This window comes from Cottoperca gobio, chromosome 3, assembly GCF_900634415.1.
Source record: "Cottoperca gobio chromosome 3, fCotGob3.1, whole genome shotgun sequence".
NCBI lineage: Eukaryota > Metazoa > Chordata > Actinopteri > Perciformes > Bovichtidae > Cottoperca > Cottoperca gobio.
The window spans coordinates 21,265,707-21,290,925 of NC_041357.1; the positions used below are offsets into that span (position 1 = coordinate 21,265,707).

The following is a 25,219-nucleotide window of genomic DNA, read 5'->3' on the forward strand; positions in this document are numbered from 1 at the left end:
TTGTCTGTCTTTAGTCGTCCACAGTGTAGCAGGTTGCACCTCGAAAACCCTTGGAAACAGTCTCAGTGTCCTCAGAGCACGGAGCATGAAGTGAATGATGATTGGTTGTGCGGCCTGTTGCCATGTCAGCATTGTCATGAAGTTTGACTAGAACATGACATGAGCAGGTATGACATCTAAATGTCAGAGGGGATATCTTTATTACTGCAGTATGCTGAATTTAAGAAGCTATTGCAGCGGTCACTGAAACCTTAGGTGTACGTCCTGCTTTATATTCTGCTTAAAGATTCCCGTGTTACACTGATTATACCACCGTGCAACCTCTGTAACCCAAAGTTCACAGGTGTAATGGCTGATTTAAATAATGCTGCTTCATACACTTCCCAGCTTCAGGCTTATTGTTCCAGTTGCAGTTTGCACACGACTTGCACGGCATACCCGATTATATATATTTTTAAATCTGTAGTTAGACTGCGTGTCAAAAAGTGTCTGGTTTTGTCAATTTATTTGCTAACCGACTACAACGTTTAAAAGCCAGATTATAACCCCGATTTGGTCATGATGACAAAACGTGGCAGGTCACCATGGACAGAGGATTCAAATCTGCTGCTGTCTGACTCAGTCAGAGCTTTCAGAAATATATTGAACAGGATTTATTTTTTACATATGAAATATGAACACATTTGATTATGAATCTGAAGGCAGTGTGCCACTGTACACATCAGTTATGTCTATTTTCACAGTCCGTTATGGGCTCCCACAGTGTACAGTTCATTTTTCTACATTTAACAAAAAGATAATAATAATAATAATAATAATAATAATAATAATAATAATAATAATAATAATAATAATCATTATTATTATTATTATTATTATTATCTATTATCATTATTATTATTATTATTATTATTATTATTATTATTATTATTATTATAATCAAAGACAACCAACTAATTAAGATAAGTAAATATTGATCAGACTATCAGAATAAATAATTATAATTTTAATTTGAAGAAATTATAATATTGTTGTTTTTCTACATTATTGTATTTGGCCTGCAAAACAGTCTGGTCCTATATTCTTTATTAAATCTTCTTTTCGATTGTTCCATCACTTTAATATCCTTTAATAACAAAATATAATGGTGATCATCATTCATTAAAAATGTATATGGCTTTTTAAAAAGAGAAATCAACAGAAAAAACTGCTCATGCCTGAAGGATAAAATATCTGAGTCTTTGAACTGTCCCCAGAACACTTCTGCTCACTCTAATCTCTCTTTGTCCTGCATTATACTTGATAAAATCTGTAACTCCACCATGAAATCTTTTGAGGGCACGAAAGCCCTCACATTCTGCGCACTGCTGTTGAAATGCTCAAAATACAGAAACAGATTTTCTTTTGAAAGATTGCTCCTGCCGGCTGGAAGTCATGATGTAGAACAATATTCATGATTCTGACCAACGCCCTCTGCTCTCTAACAGATGGCGTGTAGCATGAAACATGGCCGGGATTATGAATGACATGTTTAGTAGATTGTACTATCAAATCCATATGACTTGGGTCTTTGGTGTTGCAGCAGTGTAAGCTGCATTGCATACCAACTCTACATCTGTAAATACATAAATAAATATAAAATAAAGAATAAATAAATGGAAAGTAAAATTTAGCCAGTCTCTCTGGTGATTACCAGCAGCTGACCGACTGACATTAATTCTACTAACTTTCCATGAAAGATGCTTTTCTGAATCAGAGGGTGTCTTATGTTATACAGACTGTAAACTCATTTATATTCATGTGATTATAAATAACACTCATGTAACTAACTTTATTTTTGATCAGAAGGCAGATAGCTGTTGAAAATGTTGAAGAAAGGTTTACTCAGAAACATTATTGAGGTTTATTTCTTGTTTATTACATTATGACTGATACTGACACAGCATAGTCCTCTTGTGTCTCAACATACTGTATGGCACTGCATGAAGAATGAAGAATGACTGAATGAATCCCATCCAGCTGGAGGCTGCGGTCCATCGGGACCAAAATCCCACGCCATAAGAACAGTTTCTTCCCCTCTGCAGTTGGCCTCATCAACAAGGCCAGAGACCCTTACTGACACTGTCTCTCCCTCCCCCCCTCCACACGTTACATTAGCGTACTGCTCAGCCGGCTGTCCTTGTGTTGTGTGTTGTACATTACCCCTACTGTTTATATTTTGTATATATTGTTAATTTTCTATATTTATGCGCCAACTAAACCACAGCAAATTCCTTGTGGGTGAAAACCTACATGACAATTAAAATGATTCTGATTCTGATGATCTGTGTAATATCTTTATTTTGCTCAGGAAAACAGCAACTGGTCAGTTCAGACGTTTCACATTCTTCCTTAGAGATAGGAACGTTATCTAGAAATAGAAGAGCCTATTCCAGTATGGACAAACTGTTCTGAGAGTGGGAGTAACGGGGGAGCCCCCTTGCAGGTTAATCCAGCCATGCTGTCATGGTACATTATTTAAACTATTATGTTCTTATAATGGTTATTGATGGTTTGTTTGATAGGGACATACAGTTTACATAGACAAACTGAAAACAGCTATCTGATACAAGTATCATAGTGTTTATATTTGATGCTGGTTTGCAAAGCCTAGAAAGGCTTTTATGAAACTAGGAAATTAGAACCGTGAGATAAAAAGAAGGTAAACTGAATACTGCAAGATACAACAAATCACATGTTATATTTAGGATTTGAGGCATATGTTATGACATGTTCTTTGTTGTGTTTTATTTATATTGAATGAACAAATAAGTTTGTATTTTGAACAAAGCACATGTATGGACTGATGAGACAATATATCAAAAGTAATAATACAAAACAAACAAAAAAACATTACATTTACATAAGCAGTGGTTCTACTTCTTCAGAGAAACCTAAAGAGAGAGAGAGAGAGAGAGAGAGAGAGAGAGAGAGAGAGAGAGAGAGAGAGAGAGAGAGAGAGAGAGAGAGAGAGAGAGAGAGAGAGAGAGAACATAAGCAAACATACTCACTTTAGTGACACATTTCTCACCTCAGAGTGAAATGTTTAATAGTCAAAATGTCCAATTAGACCATGTGAGTCGTGTGTGCGCGTGGGTTTAGGCTATATATTCGCATGGTTTCCTCCTCACCAGGTTTAGACACTCAGAAGGATGAACCAAACACCTGGACTACTTTGGAAGAGTTAGAGACAGAAGTATCAGTTCACATTTGTAAATCTAAGAGCTTCGTTCAGGATCATGGAGGAACTGGCCCGGGAGAGCATCTGTCTGCTGGCCCGTTCTGCGTCTCACGCTGACCCGCCGCGGCTCGGCTCGTTCGGTGCGGTGTTCATCATGCTGAAGTCTGCGCTGGGAGCCGGACTGCTCAACTTCCCCTGGGCTTTCCAGAAGGCGGGGGGAGTGACTACTGCCCTCAGTGTGGAGCTGGTGAGGAAACACATACAGTATACCATCTGATGTTAGTGCATGCTTAGAAACCTGAATACATATAATACTTTAACGGGAATATCAGGAACTTCAATTGCCTCCATTGTATTGACCTGTATCTTTAAATATCTTGCGCTTCAGAGGCTTTGGGGGGTTAGTTTGGCTGTTAGCCTGCAGACTGTTATGTTCAGACTCACCACAACTCAGTCTCTCCCTAGTGTGAAAGAGGCTCATCCTTTTCACAGGTGAATTCTAATGAGCTTCTAGTGTAGGTAAGGACCTGAACTGTCACTGCACTGTAGAAAAATGTGCGTGTGTGTGCGTGCGTGCGTTTGTGTGCGTGTAAGTGTGTGTGTGTATGGGGACAAAAAACCGTTTAGACATAGCCTACACATTGTTATGACTTGCTTTCCTTTTGGGGACAAAATGCAAGTTCCCATAACGTAAATCATTACATTTTAGATTGAATACATGGTATATATTGTTAGGTTCAGGCAAGTAGCGGTTATGGTTAGAGATAGAGTAAGTCTCCACTAAATGATGAAACACAAGTGTGTGTGTGTGTGTGTGTGTGTGTGTGTGTGTGTGTGTGTGTGTGTGTGCATGCCATGGAGGGATTTACATTCAGACTTTCCAAGAATGGGCCCAGGGGCCCAAGAGGTCAAGGGTCGAAGGTCATAACATGCATATGTTAATATTTACTTGTTTGCTTGGGCAACATGTTCACCTCGTCACAATCGGACGCTTGGTTAGGATCGCTTTTTTCAACATGTAGGGTAGTCCGATAGGCTTCAACACGTGATTAACGTTAACACGTTTTTAACGTTGTGAATTCAAACAAAATTAGGGTTTAAATGAGAAGGTTTGTAACACAACTTAAGTTACATTGTAACTTAAGTACGTTACGTAATGTGACATAAGATAAAACAGTCAACGTTGGCTTTTGGTTTCCTGCAAGACGGATACAGCAGTGTCCATGGTGAAAGTCCTGTTTGTTCCATACTTCCTGCGCTCCTGCATATGCAGAGTTTGTCCCTCTTTATACTACGTCACCTGACTTCCTCCTTTAATTAAGAGGTATGTCTCCACAGTTTGGGAGTGAGAACATACTTGGAATATGATGACAAATGATGGACCAAAGTCTTAATAAATTAGTCTAGCAAGTAATTGATAATGAAAATAATGGTTTGTTGTACCCCGAGAAGGAATTTCTAAAGCCTCTCTTGATCTCTAGTGTCAACCAAGACCTGAAATTCAGGTTTAGTTTTCAACCAATATCAGCACAATACAGTTAGATGCCACAGAAAAGATTTAAACTTACAGAAGGATCATGATCATGAGGAGTGAGCGGATGAGTCTCCTTTCAGGAGTAGGGGGTCTTTTTACGTGCCTGTGTCCTGAGCCCCATTGTCTAATGATCCGCTCATGGTGTGTGTTTGTGTGTGTGCTCTGCAGGTTTCACTGGTCTTCCTCATCAGTGGTCTGATCATCCTCGGCTATGCCTCATCAGTCAGCAGACAGAACACGTATCAGGACGTGGTGAGGGAGGTGTGTGGAGGAGCTGTGGGTCAACTCTGTGAAATCTGTTTCTGCTTCAACCTCTTCATGATATGTGTCGCCTTCCTGGTGGTGGTTCAGGACCAGCTGGAGAAATGTAAGACCTGAATGAAGTTATTTTACAACAGACCACTTGGTCAATGCTTACAGACTCCTAATTTTATTTTCCAATCTCTCTGTGAAGAAAGTATCCTCTGGTTTAAGGGTTAAGACCTTAAACCACAATAGCCTGGGTTCGAGTTTATTACAGACGTAATGTCCTATTCTGTATAACACTGTCAAACACTCTTAACTAGAACCATTGTCCCTAAACATTTGTCTGCACTAAACAGCTTTTATGACACCATCACCTGTCATACATAATAAATATATTTGTTTCTTTGTGGCACAATGTTTTCATGTTATCAGGAGTTTGTGATCAATTTAGCAGCCATTTCCCATATCAAAGAAATTAATCTCTCTCAGACCACAAATCATCCGGCTCTTTAATTTCCATTCTAGCTTGTATTAGGGTAAAAATATGTGACTGGGAGCAGTAATGCTTCCCTCTTTTCATTTTTCCCTTTGTCGTGTTGTCTATCTGAAATGCTTCAAATCCCTTTAATGTTTTCGCTCTGTTCCAATTTTAAACAGAGCATTTGATTGGATTTACAAACATACTCCCTCCAAATAAAATCCATTTGATCAGATATTCTGCACAGAGCACAGTGCAGATGGAGCATTTAACTGTAGTGAGATATCCTAGAGGACAAAGTGCTTTAAACACAATCATACATGTTATGTTTTTATTATTTTGTAAGTTTATCCACCAACGTTAAAGCCATTAAAACAACATAAAAAACTAATTTTGACTTTGGCTTATTCTTCTTCTAGTGTCTCTTTCTTTATATGAGACGGTGACTGGGTCCAGTGAGGGCGAGATGCCGTATCACTGGTACACCGATCAACGATTTGCCCTCTTCATCATGTGTGTCCTCATCATCCTACCCCTGTCCATCCCAAAGGAAATCGGCATCCAGAAATACACAAGGTATACAACACTTAACTGTGATCAGAGAGACATCCAGCTGAGTGTACATTTTTATGTGGTTTAACTGTTTTCTCCTAATGTCAGTGTGTTGGGGACGCTGGCGGCAACATATCTGTGTGTGGCAGTGATTGTCAAATATTACCTGATGGAGAGCCACACTGCTATAATAACTCCAGAGCACAGCCAAGGGTCAGTATCGCTGTTTTTAATAGATGCATGTGTGTGTTCATTTCTCATTCTATACAGCTGTTTTGTGTGCATCAGTAAAAATGTGTGTGTGTGTGTGCGTGTGTGTGTGTTTGTGTGTGTTTCAGTGTGAGTTCGTGGGCTTCAATGTTCAGTGTCGTGCCGACCATCTGCTTCGGCTTCCAGGTAGGATCAACGTCAGGCTTTTAAGTCTGAAAGTAGTCTGCATGATGCTTGACATTAATATTTTGGGAACACTAGTAGCAGATGTCATTAAATGTATCCCAAATGTATCCATGTATTGAGGTATGCGATCTAAATGACTAAATGTTCAAAATCCTACAAAAAACGTTAAAAAAAGAAGCCATGACTCTGGATAAGTAAGTAGGAAAAACGTCCCCCAAAACGGATCTTAATAATCTGTGTGTGTGTGTGTGTATGCAGTGCCATGAAGCCTGCATTGCCATCTACAGCAGCATGGAGAACCAGAAGCTCTTCCACTGGGTGGTCATCTCTGTGGTCTCCATGTTTTTCTGTTTACTCATCTACACTCTCACCGGTGAGTTCAACTCTGAAGCGTCGGCCTCAGTGCATTATGTGCTTACCTGAAAGCTGCTCACCACATCCTCTCTCTCCATCACCAGGTGTGTACGGCTTCATGACGTTTGGCCGAGCGGTTGCCTCCGATATTTTGATGTCATATCCAGGAAATGACGTGGTCATGATCATTTCCAGGCTACTTTTTGGAATATCAATCATCACCATCTATCCTATTATTCTTCTTCTGGGAAGGTGAGCTACACCAGAGTTGAGTTGAGATAGATAATGTCCAGAGAATCAGGTCCACACATTGTGCAGTTTCCTTTCACACATGTAGCCCACATCAGGAGATTGTCTGTCTGGTCACTTTCTGGAAATATTGTTTGGTTTAGGCGAGGGGTAGCGCCTGGTAAAGCGTGCAGGAGAAACAACATGACACAGATTACACCACAGTCACGTGGCCGTCTCGTAATTTGATCATAAACAACCATGTCTCTTGTTGTTTCTTAAATTTTTCTGATGTTTGCGGTGTCAACCCAAATTCCCAAATCTGGTCGTCTCTGTAGTTAGACATTTTCGTCGGCTTTTTCGTATAAATGACCCTTCTTCTTCACCCTTCGTCTTACACAAGGGCTCAATCACATTACACAGACTTAGTACTAAGGAGCAGGCAGAGTGAAGTCTGTTTGATATCTGGTCCGAATGATTCAAACCTTTTTGTCTCACATACAGCTCCTCCGGGTAATGTAATGATCATTTCAGGGTTGCAGTGTGTGAAAGGGGCTTTGGTTTGCTTTGTATTGTGTCTTTATGTGTCTTTTAACACCTAACATATTGTCTTTGTGTGTGTGTGTGTGTGTGTGTGTGTGTGTGTGTGTGTGTGTGTGTGTGTGTGTGTGTGTGTGTGTATTTGTGTTTGTGTGTGTGTAACAGATCTGTCATCCTGAACCTGATGGTGCGGGTTCAAAGACGTCGTTGGGGAATCGTCACTCATTCGTTTGAGACTCGCTGCAGAGTTGTTCTCACTGTGATCTGGATCACCGTCACTCTTCTCATCGCCATGTTCGTCCCCGACATGGGGGAGGTCATCAGTGTCATCGGAGGAATCAGCGCCTTCTTCATCTTTATTTTTCCTGGTATGTTAACAACCTTAACTTTAATATGTATCTACGTTTGTAATGACAGAATGTGTAACGTATGGCTTTTTACGTGGTTTATATTTGTTAGATTTTATTATTAGTCTCCTGTAAATCACTTTCAAATTGGACTGTATGGAAGGTGCTGTACAATTAAAGTTTGGTGTGTGTTTGTGTGTTGCAGGTCTTTGCTTAGTGTTCACAATGCAAACTGAATCTGTGTCTCCAAGAGTCAGGTGAGCGAGGACTTACACTATTTACAATCTCATATGTGTATGAGATTAGTATGATAACGCTTTATTTTACAGGACCCATCATTTTCTGAACTATTTCCTTGTATTTTCTAAGAAATTTCCTGCAAAGAATGATGTAATTTGGTACTAATTAATGCAAAAACAGAGACAGTGTTTAACTTATACTGTCCGAATAATTAATTCCAACTGCTAGTGCAAAAGAGTCTTTTAGTCACTTCACAGCCGGCTCAGCTGAACATGCAAGAACAAAAAATAAGTTTATAGGTAAACATACAAAACAGAATTTATGGAAAATGAATTAATATCGCCCTGGATTTAAAAGGAAATTCATATATTCCTACAAAATAGTACCAAGTTACTTATTTCTTTCCAGGAATTAGTTTTTCATAAAATGAAACCCTTAAGAATAGATAGCACAGAGAGGGGGTCTCATAACAACATGTTGCTGGTCACACACACATGGCAATAAGGTCACGTCTTGCAGAGTAACATGTACAAAAGTGAAGCAAGTTATTAATCCAATCAGTCATCACCATTCACAAAGTCCTTCTTTGAAAGTCTGAACTGCATTGTCTCCGAAGAACGATAGAGAAGTGTCCTTTACTTTTACTTTACAGTTAAGGCCTCTATGAGCATTTATTTCAGAGAATATTTGCTCCATTGGTTTATAACATAAGGATGTTTGAATAATGGAAATAATAATAAACTATTATTAACCCTTGTGTTGTCCTCGGGTTATTCTGACCCCAAATGAAATCTATTGCCATCAAAATATGTTTTTTATTCATCAAATGGTCTGAAAATAATATGGGTTGTTCAATACTATGATCTTCACGATTAACATAAATGTTAAGGAATTGTATTGAATTATGTTTTTTTTATTGAATTTAATAACTGTTGTCCTCTGGGGTCAAGCAATGGTCAAGACAACAAAAAACAAACGGGCCTTTTCTCACAGATGTTGGGACCCCAGAGGACAAAAGGTGTTTGGCAATCGGGAGGACAACACGAGGGTTTATTACTGTTAAGCAGAAGATTCATATTGTTGCTGTTAATAATAATAACTTGCTGTTAAAAGATATCTTTACTGTTGCTTCTCTTGATGTTCCTGATTTTGTTTGTTTTGCAGGGTGATTTTAACAGTTTGGGGAGTCATAACCATCGTAGTTGGAGCCTTCATCTTTGGACAGAGCACAACCATCGCTGTCATGGAGCTTTGCCAAAAATTCTGATTTTTACACCATTATGACCAATAATACAGTATCACAGCGACTATCACTCTAACACAGCGGTGTCAAACTCGTTTTATTTCAGAGGCCACATACAGCACAATTTGATCTCAAGTGGGCCGGACCAGTAACATCACAGCATAATAACATATAAATAACCACAACTCCAAATTTGTCCCTTCGTTTTAGTACAAAAAAGTACATTCTGAAAATGTTCACATTTAATGAACTATCTTTTTACAAAACATTATAAACTGAAATTTCTTAAGAATATTAAGCATCAGTTTATCATTTACACATGTGCATTACAACTTACAGATCAGTGTATCTACAAAAACACAAACCATTTTGTCACGGGTATCTGAAACAGTATTTTACTTTATGATCAAAACAACACATTTTTACATTTTGCAAAATCATCCCGCGGGCCGGATTGGACCCACTGGCGGACCGGTTTTGGCCCACGAGCCACATGTTTGACACCCCTGCTCTAACACATGATTTCACTGCGTTTTTTGTACAACTGAAAGTTACATTTGTAAAAGTGGTCTTTAATTGTATATACGATCCTTATCAAGGTCTTCCAAAACCTGGATATAAAATATATTTACTATGAGAGAATTTAATATTTCTGTGTGTGTGATGCATACATATTGGATTGAATTGGATTGTTAATGGACAATTATATAATTTCAAAGGGAATAATTTAGATATTTAATTGTAAAGTATGTGCATCTCTTTTATTATTTTATTTGGTAAGCCGATAATATACTTGTAGTATATTAAATGAGAAATCAAAGTGTCTCTTTGAGTCTTCGTTTGTACTTACACAATCCAGCCAGGGGGCAGTATTGGACTACTGACGCATTGTTTATGTATCTGCATAGTCACTCTTCATATACTCTATGTGTGGAACTGCATATTGGAAACACAGATAAGAGAAAACCTCGTTCTTATCATTGTTATTATGGTACCGGGAATCATTTTTGACAAACGAGTGCCACATTTATATCAACAATATTCTGTGTTAATGTTTTATGTCCTTGGAATACTTGTTTACATCTACCAGATAATATCATGAGTCAATATTATTAAGATTTATTTTCTTTCAACTACATGATTCTTATCCTTCCTCTGCATATTCCCATTCTCTCTCTCTCTCCACTGACCTCCACATGGCCTGAATTATATGAGTGATATCAATCTGTAGCTTTCATTGAGCACAGATTGATGGCTGAGGTATGCTGAAAATCACTGTTTATTGTTTATTGACTTCAAGCTTTAAGGAGTTATGGCAGGCTGCCCATGAGCACGCACTTGCTCACAGATGTGTGCTAGTGTATGAGTGCGTAATGATTTACAGTAAATCCAGAAAACGGGCGCTGCATCTGTGCCTGGAGGGGTCTGCTTAAAAGCAGCCATGCTAACTTCACATACTTATCTTTCTGAACACACACAGAATAGGAACTTAATTCAAAAATAAACCATCTGGAAACACACAGCAGCTGTTTTTAGACACTTCGGCTGGGTTTTTGACATCCCATGCAGTGTTAATGTTCTTAAGGGAAAACCTCTAACTGTGATACTCTACTTGTGTTCAGCCCATGGGATTATTTTTTTAACCTGCTGGCCAAATGACTAAATCCCCTAAATGCAGGAAAAGAAATCCTTGAAATCCACACAAACTCCTTCTTGAATCCTGCAGCTGCACCCTCTGTCAACTCTCTGTTAGGCACACAGATTGTGAAGGCAACTCAGCAGTCCTGGGAAATATGACTAACATGCAGCGACTGTACCAAGAGTTTACTGTTCTCTCCAGAAATGGAGAATATGACCTACCTATCTCAGTTATGACTTCACAACAGCGCTTTGTTTCAAACTAATAAATAAGAAAGCAAAAGAGTCTTCAGCCATGCTAGCTTAACATTGCACCTGTTGTAAGTCACTGTGAATAAAAGCTGTCAGCTAAATGTAATTTACTTATTAATACTAAATGCAAAGTACAATTGATGATGATGGAAATGTTGATAAATCAACAGGAAACTAGCAAACTATTTTGATAATTAATTAATTGTTTAAGTAATTTTTCATGCAAAACAAAGAGGAAATGCTGTTTTTAGCCTCTCAAATATGGAGATTTCCTGCTTTTCTCTGTTTTATATCATATTAAACTAAATGGCTTTAGTTGTTGGACTGACAAAACAAGACATTTAAAGAAACTGGGATTGACATTTTTCCATATTTTCTGACATTTTTCAGACAAAACAATTTAACAAGAAAATGATCTGCAGTTTAATCAATAATGAAATTAATCGTTAGTTGCAGCCCGAGTCATTAGTCAATTTGACCTGATGATGGCGCTAAAGGAAAAGTCAGTCAGTTATTATAATTCGGCTTGCAGGGAACATGGACGTTAACTAAATTTAATTTCCATCAATCTAATAATTGTTGAGATATTTCAGTCTGAATCAAAGTGGTGGACCGAACGACCGACCAACACTGTCATCTCTAAAGCCGTATCCACAAGCATGATTTAAAATCAGCTATTATTCTCTGTATTAGATTATCTTTTCATTTTCCTCGGCCCGTGAAAAATAATTGCTAGTCCTCATTATTATGTTGTCCCCTGTAGCTACTTTGTTATTGAAAGATTACTTTTAATGTAGGTTTCTCGCAGTCCTAATTAATGAAATGGCAATTTGTTCCTTTTAAATGTTAATTGTTTCTGATAAGAGCGTCAGCAAAATTCTTAAATGATCCTGTTACTGTGTGTGTGTGTGTGTGTGTGTGTGTGTGTGTGTGTGTGTGTGTGTGTGTGTGTGTGTGTGTGTGTGTGTGTGTGTGTGTGTGTGGTTTCTCTCACAGTCACTGTCACACTGATTGAAATCTGAATGCCTTTTGTGTTCTGAATGGGGGTAAAAAGCTATTTAGCTCCTGGTTAATTTGCAGATAACTGGCAGTTTTATGATCAAATCAAAAGAGAGACGTTACTGTATCACGGTGTGTGCGTCTAACAACGTACTGTATGTATGGCATGGTTGTGTGCATGTATTGTGTATGACCTTGATTTCTATGCATCAAGGTTATGCCCAGCTGGTTGAAATCATCACCATGGAGATAACATGCGTCCATCACTTTGCTGCGCAGGTCTTTATTGAAGTGGTGACAGCAGAGCTTTGACCTCCGGGCCAAACTCTGCGGTATAATCGTTGCAGTGGCACTGAGCTTAGGTGAAGGAGAGGCTTCTGTCACCTTGTGTGAGTGCTGCAGATAGGATCACATTAAGTCCTATTCATGATACTGGAAGCGCACTAATGACTTTCCTGGCTACAATATTATTTAAATGTTTTAACAGTATCTTCTCTAGCTGACAACATATTAAACATATTAAATTGCATGTTGACAAAACATAGTTTATTTTATAATCTGCTTAAATAACAAAAAAAGTTTTGATTCATATCTGGTCACATCCAATTAAATTTCCAGAATTCGAACTTTCATGCATTTATACTTAAAGCTATGAATTACAATGTAGAATAAAAAACTGCAGTAAGACTGCATCATAAATGTATTCTTTCTGTCGTGTGCAGATGGGCGTCATTCGCCCACTTCCTTTATCTCTTCATCCAACTACAGCACCATAGTGAAGTGATGACCGCAGCATTTACATCTTTCTGGTTAAAAAATGCCTCCTGTCAAAAAATATCATCACACTTTGAAAGGATAGCGTCACTGGTCGAGTCACACGGTTGGACTGTTTGTGGAGACCTGAGTGAGCTGAATGCTGGAGGGAGAGTGGCTGCCCTTTAGGAATAATACAGCACATCGAGTATGGATGCTGTCTCTCTCTTTCCCATTTGCAGAGCACATTTACATTTTCTTTATAGTCACACACGACCTTTGAATCTCAACCTCTTTAATATCAATTGTGACATACTGTATATGCTGTTGCATTTGATTTTAATACTGTAAACTCAGAGCTTTTGTCTCCTAAGGGCATATTTATATTTAAAAAAATGTTATATGGCAATTTATTGTATAAACCGATTTTCCAAAATAATTTTAAAGGGTTAGTTTGAATATTTGGAAGTGGGGTTGTATGAGGTTGTTATCCATGACGTTTGGAGAAACAGACAGGCGTTACGGCACAGAAGCAAAGCAATGTGCTACTGTGGACAGGGGCAGCAACAAAACATCCTTTAGCCTCCTGATAAAAACAATACCAATTTGAGAGTAGCTTACATTATATTTAGAATATTTTCACCCCTTTACTTGCTGTCAGACAGCCCTTTACAAAACCGAACTGAAGCCGTTATCTATGCTCTCTTCAAAAACACCAGAACAAAAACAGTCATTTTACTTCGCAGAACACAGAAGTTGCTGGTCTAACGCTGCCTTGATCGGTTAGTTTGTTTGTGTTTTGTGTGACCTTGGTGAAGTAACCGAAGTCCAAAAAAACACAAACACGCTAATATATACAGATACAAACATTTCAGTTCTGTCTGACGGCAAGTTAATGCGGTAAAGTATTTCAAATGTAGCTTACATTTCAACTGACATTGGCGGCGTTCCAAATCACATACTTCTTCTTTTACTTTTATTTAGTACGTTAGCTGCCCTTCCAAAGTATGTAATCCTAGTGTTGCATGCAGAATCATTGGGACATACTACTTTGTCATAACATTTCGACTTGAACTTTGACCCTCTTGCGATGTTTAAGCTGTGCAAAGGATTGTGCGTCAGAATAGTCTTAAAAGCATGCTGGCTTGCATACTGCAAAATGCGACCGGATGCAGTGGGACATTCTGGTGTTTTTGACATTCTGCATTTGATATACTATGTATTGGAACATACTAAGTCTTTTTCTGGCATACTATAAAGTATGGAGGTATGGGTATTGAAACGCACAAATTGATTTTCTTTTGGGTGCCCCCGTCCACAGCAGTACATTGTTTTGCTTCTGTGCTGGTACTCCAGTCTGCTTCTAAAACTGGAGGTGTGCCGACCGCCATCTACTGTCATTTATACACTGACTATCGATAAGTACCTAATACAACCACCTTAAAAAAATCATAGTTAGATTCATAGACTACTTAAAATAGGTTAGCACTGGTTGATAGAGCCGTAGAAATGTAGATACTTTCAATCCTGTTTAGCAGTTAGCATGCAAACACACGTTTGGTTTGCTTTCTTTGCCTTCACAAAACTTCAGGACAAACCCTTATTATTTGTATTTTTAGGCTTTTAATCTCTTTTAATTTTAATTTTATAGGCTTTTAGTATTTCCAAAAGAAGATATTCCTTCTCTCTGATCCTCTCCAGACACTGACTGCCATCCTCTGCCTGCATTTGGACAGAACTGTAGGAGCATTAAGATATAAATAGAAAGAGAACTCCACAACTCACACATTAATAAAACAAGAGGTGTCACTGTTATAGCATTAAATCGGGAGACAAAATGTTTACACCCACCATTTTTGGGAATCCTATTGCACCTGGGATATCCCAAAGGTCCATTATTTATGTATGAGACTCCCTCTGTGAGTGTCCTGTTTTTACTTAGTCACATTATTATTATTATTATTATTACAGTTCATTTAGCTGATGCTTTTTGTCCAAAGTAACTTACTTACTGTATTTCTTATTAAAGTCTCAATTACCTTTTCATGAGCAGTATATGTGATATATGTGAAGTATATTGAATGGGGAGAAAAGTGAATGCAGAGACACAAAAAGTTTGTAAAACCCATTAAAAAATGCCATGCAAGTCATTTTTTAAATAATTATATAACATCATAACAGATCAGTTCACTCAAGCAAATCCAGTAGAATAGAGGATCATACAGTGTATTCAACAGCCAGAGACTCAAACTCTTCTGAATTGCTCTATAAAAAGGAAAATACCTCAACACATCACTTTATGTTTAGTCATTCTCTTATTTTGGTATTGTCATTTTCTTAGAAAAATCCCAAATGGCCATATTATAAGAATCATGGAGCATTAAGTCATGTTCATGTTGAATCAGAATGAAGTCTGCAGAGTTATAACCAATGCTAATAAATCTTCAAAAAGTAAAAACAGTGGATAACACCAAATAAAATCTTGAATTCTGTTTAAGATTTCACAAGATAATAATAAATTGGGTTTATTGTTTTGAAATCGTAGCTTCAGGCTACCTGTTACCTGAAAGATTTGGATGTCTAGCAACTTCTTGATGTTAAACACAGACAAAACTGAAGTTATTATACTTGGCCCTAAACGCCTCCGAAACGCATTTTCTAATGACATAGTAACTCTGGATGGCATTAACTTGGCCTCCAGCACCACTGTAAGGAATCTTGGCATCATCTTTGATCAAGATCTGTCTTTTAACTCCCACATAAAACAAATCTCAAGGACTGCCTTCTTTCATCTACGTAACATTGCAAAAATAAGATGCATCCTGTCTCAAAATGATGCAGAAAAACTAGACCATGCATTTGTTACTTCAAGGCTGGATTACTGCAACTCATTGTTATCAGGTTGTCCCAAAAATGCCTTAAGACTCTTCAGTTGATCCAAAATGCAGCGGCACGTGCATTGACAAGAACAAGGAAACGGGATCATATTACTCCTGTATTAGCTGCACTGCACTGGCTCCTGGTAAAATACAGAATAGAATTCAAAATCCTTCTCCTGACTTACAAAGCAATTAATGGTCAGGCTCCAGCATATCTTAAATATCTCCTAGTACCTTATAAACCAACTACTAGGCTTAGACTGCCGGGGGACACCTCCCTGCTCTCCCTCTCTATCTGTATGCATTTATGTAAATGTATGTTACTAACTCATCATGCCCGGAGTTTCTGTGTGTTTCATGTGGCAGGTTGCCACTGATAAAGTTTACGTCAGGATCATGAATCGTGGCTGCGCCTGCTGACCTGGTCCTGCTGGACACCGGGAAGCCTTTTTGACATTTTCCTGGATTCATCCAAACTTTCTCTTTTTTCAACACAACATCATTTCTGTCAAATGTTGTATTTGTACTATGTTGTTTATCCTGTACACACGACATCTATTGCACGTCTGTCCGTCCTGGGAGAGGGATCCCTCCTCAGTTGCTCTCCCTGAGTTTCTTCCATTGTTCCCCCTTTTATTATGGGGTTTCTTTTAGGAAGTTTTTCCTTGTGCGATGCGAGGGTCTAAGGACAGAGGGTGTCGTAACCTGTACAGTCTGTAAAGCACACTGAAACAAATGTATAATTTGTGATATTGGGCTATACAAATAAATTTGATTTGATTTGATTTATTTCCGATTGGAAAAATCTTTGATTTTGGATTTCAAATAATAGAATAATTAAATAGCATCTTGTATACAACATATATTAGTTCTGTTATTTCACCTTCTTACAATTTATGATGTTTATTTTTGAACTAAGTCACAGATCCACCAATACTCATAAATCTTGATCTGTCCAAACATGGACAGTATTTATATTTATAAGTACAATTTTGAATGCATGACTTTTACTTGTAACCAAGTATTTTTATACTGCGGCTTTTCTACTTTTAATTAACTACAATATCTAAGTACTTCTTCCACCTCTGCTAATACTAACTTTAGTTTGCCCTCTCTTTTTTACTGTATTTGTGTTGTATTTTGTTGTTTTATAGCATTTAAAAAGAAAGTATGCATAGTAAGTGAATGGTTGTATTTGTAAATGTGTATGTATGAGTATACATGTATTGGTGCATGCGTGCATAACAATAAAAGTATTTTTTATTTTATTTTATGATGTCCAAATATGTATAGATATATTTCTTTTTTCATTATTAATGTAAATTCTGCTTCAAATGATACCGGTGATCATGAATGCTAATATAAACTCATATAATGATATGATACTGTAAAAGGATAAATAAAAAGCATGAATGTAACACGAACCTTCAATTTCAATTGTTTCACATTATTTTGATCCATATAATTAATAAGCACATTAATATCCATAGTTATTTTTAATGTAATTTGTTCAAATATAAACTGTGACGTCCTTTAAAAGAGGCCCCGCCCTCTCAGTAGTGCGCATGCGCAGTGGTGTTCTGAGTCACGTGAATGCGTGGTTCCGTTCCCTGACAGCAGCTTCCATCTGGTGAGTTTGTGTTCAGTGTTTTCAGGTTGCTATGTCTCTCTTATCGACAGCCAGCTGCTCAGACTGTGGAGATTTACCAATGAGAGACTTTAGTCGCTGCACTGCGTGAGAAAAGTCTCTGACTGCGGGTGTTAGGAGACAATACTCGGCCATGAGCAGCACTGCCCCTGCAGGAAGCGTGTCGTTCAGTTGCAGCTTCAGCTAAACTTTTGTGTTCAGAAAACATTTGTCCTAATGGAGTCTCTTCACAAAACATGCAGCTACATTAAGGCAAACTGTACCGCAGCACCAGGCTCAGGGACAGCTTCATACCACAGGTCATTATGGCATTTTACCATTACAGGCTACTGTCCCTTTACCTTTATATACACTTCACTTTCTGTTTAGTTTACACCTAACTGATAACACCTCTGATTATATATTACTTCTCATTGTGCATATATACATTTACTACATTCCTGTTTACATCTAAAGATTAAAGATTCAAAGGCTTTATTGTTATATGCACAACAGCTACAACGTAGTTGTTGATAATGAAAATCTTGAATCCCAGGCTCCTCCAACAATGCAACATACAATATACCGTAATATTAGACAATAGTGCAAGAACATAATGGTGCAATAGTACAATTCAGGAATATCTATTATATTATATTATATTACTTCTTATTCTGCATATACATTTAGGCTACTACATTCCTGTTCACTACCAGTGTATTCATTTATAGCCTGTCTACCACACATTTATTTATTACTTTATTTTATATTTATTTTTATACTTTAACCCTATATTTTAACTTGCACTATGTTATGCCTTAGAGTTTCATGGTGATTATCTTTTTTTAAATTCATTGTTGGAGTTAATTGCCAATGACTGCTTCACTGTAATTGTATTTGCATATGATAATAAAGAACTTGAAACTTAGGATGTTTGCATTAATGTAGCTGTACAGCTCATCATTAACTAACTCGCTTTATCAATTATGTTTCAGATTTAGTGAGCAGGTTTTGAATACAGACTGCGCAGTAAAATAGATTATTTGTAAACGTCATAGGATTAGGAATATTAGGAATTTATTTTGATTCTATGTTGAAACAAAATGACCATTCGACAGTTCTCATTTCTGTAAAGTCTCAAAATCTGTCCGTTTTTGGAAAGTTATATTAATTTGTTTAGCTGAAATACAGAACAATCCTGTGACTGAGGAGGATAAACACTTACATTTCACTATTGTTTTATATGTTGTTATGTTTTTCTTTACTATGAGCTTGTATTTACTACAGTTGCTGCTACAGCTCAAAGATTCTTTGTTATCTTGCAGCATATCTGAGATGATAAATTCAGACCTAATTAAGTATCACTAAATGTATAACTTATCTCAAGTCTCTTTATCACCTTCTTAATTGTCATTTATGGATACAACGATAACATCAGGCTGTGTTTTTCTACTTTATGTGAACAGCAGCTGATCATACGCAGCACGAATCAGATAACTTTCATACACACAAGCGGCGCCTAACATTATGATTCATGAGTCACTGCAGACTAATCAAGAAATTACCCAGAAATATGTTCTCCTGCCAGTGCTGTCATCTAAATCATGAGCAGCTCTGGGGTTAATTTGATTATGACTGTAAATTATTTTTATGTCATGAATAAGAAATTGCTCCATAATTACATGATTTGTTAAAAATCTATTTTGGGGCACACGATGGTCGAGTAAAAGGCCTTACCATCACAGACTGACCTGAAGACCACTCTGCTGGTAAACAAACACAACGTTGCTGTAGTGTCTCGCAAAACCAGAAATCTCCAAATTTCTTTCAAGAACTAAAAGAATTAAGTAGAGCTGCAATGATTAGTCGACTAATATAACTTTTCGACTCAATCGATTAGTCGTTCGAGTCATTTTTTCATGTGAAAATGGCAGAAAATATGAAGATTTCCTGCTGACAAAACAAGATATTTAAACTGACCTTGGACTTTGAGAAGGAGAAGACACATTTTTGTCTATTTTCTGAAATTTTATAGACCAAACAGTCTCGATTTAATATGAAAATCGAAAATGATTGGCAGATTAATTGATAATGAAATTATTTGTTAGTTGCAGCCTTATAATTAGTGTTCCTTTTTTAAGATAAAGAAATAATTTAGAAGCTCTAATACTGAAAACTGCGGCTGTTTTCTTACCTTATGGAAAGTTCACAGTACAGCAACAAAATCTTCAATCTAACTTGGGTCGTCCATGTAGTCATGAAAAATGTTGATAAATTATGCAAAACATTTTCTTTCAAAGAGTAGTGATGTAGAAAATATTGTGTTATTCTGGGTGAAGCTGTGGCCTGGCGAGGTAATCACCAGTATTTGCAGTCCGCCCTGTTGCCCGAGGGCGCCACATAATAATGAGTGGACATGAGTAATTCAACACCACTCATGCGTGTAGAAAAGAATGAAAGCTTATCGGTGTAATTCACTGTGAAATGTTCTGTTTGCTGTTCATAAGATTGACTCCACCTGTAAGCAGTTCACATGAACACTGACCAATCTGTCGGATTACATCGAAACACAAAGTCCATGATGCAGTTTGTAACCCGGGCATTTCTATCTCCTCTCGGGCTGCAGCTATCAATTATTATTATCATTATTATTATAATTATTATCGAGTATTCTACTGATTATTGCATCGATTAAATTATCGTGAGTTATCGGATAAGAAATACTTTTAGTGCATTTAAGTGAAATATTATATTCTGTTTTAGAGAAACGCAAAAAAATTCAATACATTTATTTCAAATTACTTAAAAAAAAAAAGAAGGTAAACGTCTTATGGACCACTCTTTTAAAGGTATTTTAACTAATCGAACTGTAATGGTGTGTCCTAATTGATATTCGTTCATTATTATTCAGGCATATTGCTCCCTGTGCGCTTCTTCTGTCCTCTGTCCTCCGCAGCGCTGCTGCTGTGGGCTGGGGCTACACGAGTCATCCAAACTGATCTAATCATATGGGCACCAAACCCACTACATGAGCGATATCCACAGTCATTACTCCATACACTCTCACTGACTTTCTCTTTTGGTTGCGTGATGTCCAACGGCAACATGCAATTACAAAACTCTCTAAACCGATGAAGATAATTGTTTTGGGATTGTGTGTGTGTGTGTGTGTGTGTGTGTGTGTGTGTGTGTGTGTGTGTGTGTGTGTGTGTGTGTGTGTGTGTGTGTGTGTGTGTGTGTGTGTGTGTGTGTGTGTGTGTGTGTGTGTGTGTGTGTGTGTGTGTGTGTGTGTGTGTGTTTAGTTATCAAGCACTTGTTTCAGCCTTAAACTTGTTCTACTTCAACAGGTGTGGAGGATGAACTCAGGCAATGGGACTCGGAGGAAAGTCGCCAAGTTGCAGCATTTCAACAAGATGGTGGCGTTTGACCCTGAAACACTGACTGAGATTCAAGGTCTTTTTAGTAAAGTTAGAACATATGTGAAACCTTCCAACGGGGAGTGGTGCATCCCCGACCCAAACGTTGCCCTCAGACAATCTGCAGAGCAGCACTGCCGCCTGCAGGCCCTGAAGGCATCGCTGAACGATGTAAAGAACCAGCTCAGCGACAAGAACGTCCATGTCTGGCATCAGCACACCAACTCCACCAATCGAGCCGGGAAGGTCATCGCCGCCGTACGTTCTGCATGCAATGCGGAGATCTGCACTCAGGCCTGGTGCAAGTTCTCTGAGATCCTGGGAAGCTTTAATCTTCTTCCAGAGGAAGCTCTTCAAAACGGAGAGCTCAACACGGTCCACCTCTGTGAAGCTCCAGGGGCTTTTATAACCGCTCTGAACCACTTCATCAAAACCAGCGAGTCCACACGCTACTGTGACTGGAGCTGGGCCGCCAACACTCTCAACCCTTACCACGAGGCTAATGGGGGCAGCACGACGATCACAGACGATCGGTTAATTGCGAACACACTGCCCTGGTGGTTCTTCGGCTCTGACAACACAGGCAACATCATGATCCAGAAGCATTTGCTGGAGCTGCAGGCGTTTGTGGCTAACATGCGTAGAGTCGATGTGGTGACAGCAGATGGTAGTTTTGACTGTCAGGAGAAGCCAGACGAGCAGGAGGCGCTGGTGGCGTCACTGCATTACTGCGAGGTCACAGCTGCACTGCTGCTCCTGAGCCCTGGGGGCTCCTTTGTGCTGAAGATGTTCACCCTTTATGAGCACTCGTCCGTTTGCCTTCTTTACCTGCTGAACTGCTGTTTCCGCTCCATCAACGTCTTCAAACCTGCCACCAGCAAGTCGGGCAACTCTGAGGTTTATATTGTGTGTCTGAACTATGAAGGCAAGGAAGGTGTGAGGCCTCTGCTCTCCAAACTGATCCGTAACTACGGACCACATCTGGCTGACAGAGAGACACTTCTCCCAAACTCTCTTGTCCCAGAGTCGTTTCTGAAGCAGCATGAAGAAGTGTGCTTGTATTTCACCACTCTGCAGGTGGATACGATCACAGAAAACCTGCGACTGTTTGAAGGACTGAGCAGCGAGCAGAGGCAGCGGCTCGACTACATTAGGGACTGCACGGCTCAGGAATATCTGCAGCGCTTCCAGGTAGGATGTCCGTAGAGACTATGGGAACCTGTCATGTAACTGAGATCATAGTTGATTTCTGACCTTTTCAAAAAGCAGCTGACGAAATGATTTCACCTCGAGGTCTATTAGTAGCTGCTCCAGAACTTTCATATCACATGGTCTTAATCAGCAGATGGAATTTGCCCATTTGTTAATGAATGTTAAATGTTCGAAGAGTCTTGATGGGCTGAACGATCAAACAATTAATCGCAATATGGACTAGCGCAATATCCAAATCGCTGCAATAATGTCCCGGCCTACACATCGTATTATACAGACTTAAGAAAACAAATATTTTGTTTAGTACAGATCCCTGCAAAATATCACATCATGATCATTTCAATATATTTTTCAATGAAAATGAGAATAATAATGCAAAGATGATCATTCTGCCTAATATCGTGAATTATATCTCAATTGCAATTTCAGTCAAAAAGAATCGCAATTACATATTTTTCACACGTTCAGCCCTAGTTTGCAACTGAACCCAGACCCAAAGAGAATAAGACCTGAACAGACCAGATGTTCTGCACTTTTTGCTGGTACACCAGTGTGTCTTTTCAGCTCTGCAGCAGATATAACACCTCCAGATTAAAAACGTATTGGCCTTCAATTGGTACATAATAGATAGTGATTGCTTGGTTCATACGGTATTAGAAGTATAATGTACTAGTAACTTGACAAGGGCATTGAAAGCAGTAGGTGCTTTCAAGAAGTCTAAAATGTAACATGATCAAGTGTCTCTGTGTGTGTGTAGGTGACCTTCCTTCAAAGGAGTCGATGGATCTCTCGTAACACGGTGAGTCCCGCCTGCTACAGCGTCTCAGCGGGCCGACCTCTGGGACAGAAGCAGCAAACAGGCTCCTTCAACGAGCGGAGGGAAATGCAGACCATGAGCTGGAGGGAACGCATCGAGAGGGGTTGCTATGCCACCTCGATACAGAAACACTGCGCTGAGGCCGGTGGGACTGGCTGCGTGCTGGAAGGACCCCTGTCCGAGTGTCACGTGGATTCATGGTACGTTATCGCTGGGGCTGCACTGCCAGCAGTTAGAAGCTCTCCGTTCTGTGAAGGGGCGTTGTTAAACCACTTGAATGAAGCCCTGATGGACACGGCAGTAGACTGGACTCGTGCACCCTGCTGTGACTCTTGCCATGCGGCTTGCATGGCCTCCATCTTGTCCGATGTTGCAGGGCTTTGTGTCTTCACAGCCGATAGTGATGGGAACAGAAAGCAGAGACAGTGTCTTGTGTTTGGCAGTCCCTCAGTGTGTGGTGCATGTGAAAGCAAACTGGGGGATTTACTGTTAACATTTTCTGCAGAGCCTTCAGTTCCTCAAAGAGACCGCATGGCGTTGCACGATGGGGAGCCGCTGTACCAGCAGCAGCTCTTAGCTTGTGTTGTGTTTTCCCTGGAGACCCTGAACTCCTGGGATGCCCTGCTGCTGCCTCTGTTTTCTGCCCTCACCCGTGTCACTGCAGCTGTTGTGCTCTGCCTTCAAGTGTGTTTTCGCTCGGTCACATTCAGGTGTCCTCCCCCCTCTGGTTTTGTCGGGACAGTGCTTGTGTGCAATGGCTTCTGCCCTGAAGCTGCTGCACGAATACTCCCGATTCTCACTGACGTCCACAACTGCATGGGTCAGTTGTTGAGAGGAGGGGAGGACTCAGATAAAGATCTGCCGTCTGGGTGTGACAGTCAGGTGCTGCAGTTTGTTCCCATGGAGGAACTGCTCACAGGAGGACTGACTGACTTCCTGCGGACCATGAACGCTGAAATCATCCAACAGAAGCTGCATTTGCTCATGCAATCATAGTGCAGTCTACTGAGCTGTGACTATCTATCGCTTCAGAAGCTGTCTCATTATGTCTGTTTTATTCTCGTTGAATCAGCAGACTGTTCAACTACATGAGCCTCCAGCACTTAGTCACTGAATCACTATGCCGATTAAAAGAGTACTCCACTGATTAAGCATTGCACTGCTATAGCATTGGCAGACTCACAATAGTCGGTTTTAAAGAGAGGATCAAAATCGATGCACAAAACCAGAGAAATCACTTCTTTTTTCTTTTTACTCCGTGCACTTCTTCTGAGTCAAAACCAGCCCGAACAGATGCTGACTCAAGTAACATCACTTAAGGCAATTTATTAGATTTCACACAGCTCCCCTGCAGCCACAAAAGTCTACCTACTGACCTTTTTTTAAATGAAATGTCTCTAATGTCATTAAAATTAATGATGCAATAACATTTTATAATGTTGGGTTTTAATACTTTTACAAATTGTTGGTTCGTTTTTATATTTGACTAAATGTATTCATGGTAATTTGTTTCATAAAGCCTCTCAAACTGTGTAAAGGTGACACTTTTCCTGAAGTACATATAGGCTGATATATCTTTGTTAAGATAAAATCAGCCGATAATATCTACCACACCATTGTGTCAGTTGGGATTTAATGCGGAAGTCCAACCTGCGATGTTAAACGAGGTAAACCTTCACTTCACCAGTAAAGTCTCAAAGATCTTTATTATATCGGTTCCAACAAAATGCAGGCTTGCTGCAAAGCTTCTTACAACCTGCAGGCGAGAACAACATTGTCTCATGATGCAAATTTGCAGTGCATGAAAATGCAAATTACTTTCAGCACTTGATCATCAGAACTCATCCGTGACTGAATTCACTGAGGATTTTATGAAGGTTGAATAAACAATAGTCCAACCCTCGGCACCAAACCTCCTGTCAGTCACAGATGGTTGTGTTGAAATCCACGTCACAAAGAGCCGGGAGTGCCTGTTGTGTTTTTTATTAAACATTGTTTCATCGAAGGACGTTGTGGATCTTTTTGTCTTTTGCAGCCTATAAGCGACTTTCTGTTAAACAATTAATCCCTCTCTTTTGTGTCCAGTGAGAAAAGCTTATATCCACAAATTAAAGGACAGCCTGCCTGCACTAAAGTGTTTAATACTGCATGAGCTACTAATGAAGGAGCTGTTGAGCAAAGAAATTATTTTTAGTTTCTGGTTCATACTATCAGGACATGGTAACTGAGTTAAATTTTTAATAAAAAT

The 25,219-nt window shown here is 39.0% G+C and overlaps 2 protein-coding genes across 3 annotated transcripts; both read left to right on the plus strand.

Annotated features, from left to right (window-relative positions):
• The first annotated feature begins 3,278 nt into the window (after positions 1–3,278).
• slc38a8b (solute carrier family 38 member 8b) lies at positions 3,279–9,555 on the plus strand. The gene is made up of 10 exons (XM_029426942.1): positions 3,279–3,467; positions 4,923–5,121; positions 5,898–6,054; positions 6,139–6,243; positions 6,369–6,426; positions 6,685–6,799; positions 6,885–7,032; positions 7,714–7,916; positions 8,101–8,152; positions 9,300–9,555. The coding sequence occupies exons 1-10, from the start codon at positions 3,279–3,281 to the stop codon at positions 9,400–9,402; spliced, it is 1,329 nt and encodes a 442-aa protein (XP_029282802.1). The 3' UTR covers positions 9,403–9,555.
• A 7,917-nt stretch (positions 9,556–17,472) lies between these two features.
• Positions 17,473–24,979, plus strand: cmtr2 (cap methyltransferase 2). 2 transcript variants are annotated; one of them, XM_029428608.1, is made up of 3 exons: positions 17,473–17,529; positions 20,874–22,133; positions 22,912–24,979. In XM_029428608.1, the coding sequence occupies exons 2-3, from the start codon at positions 20,883–20,885 to the stop codon at positions 23,965–23,967; spliced, it is 2,307 nt and encodes a 768-aa protein (XP_029284468.1). In that variant the 5' UTR covers positions 17,473–17,529; positions 20,874–20,882; the 3' UTR covers positions 23,968–24,979. The 2 variants fall into 2 exon arrangements, with proteins under 2 accessions (XP_029284468.1, XP_029284469.1); XM_029428609.1 differs by lacking the exon at positions 17,473–17,529 and adding an exon at positions 17,547–17,846.
• Positions 24,980–25,219: the final 240 nt, after the last annotated feature.

Coding starts and splice junctions, on each gene's coding strand:
- slc38a8b (XM_029426942.1), top strand. CDS start 3,279: ATGGAGGAACTGGCCCGGGAGAGCATCTGTCTGCTGGCCCGTTCTGCG. Junction 3,468..4,922: donor CTGCCCTCAGTGTGGAGCTG/GTGAGGAAACAC, acceptor TGTGCTCTGCAG/GTTTCACTGGTCTTCCTCAT. Junction 8,153..9,299: donor TCTGTGTCTCCAAGAGTCAG/GTGAGCGAGGAC, acceptor TTTGTTTTGCAG/GGTGATTTTAACAGTTTGGG.
- cmtr2 (XM_029428608.1), top strand. CDS start 20,883: ATGAACTCAGGCAATGGGACTCGGAGGAAAGTCGCCAAGTTGCAGCAT. Junction 22,134..22,911: donor AATATCTGCAGCGCTTCCAG/GTAGGATGTCCG, acceptor GTGTGTGTGTAG/GTGACCTTCCTTCAAAGGAG.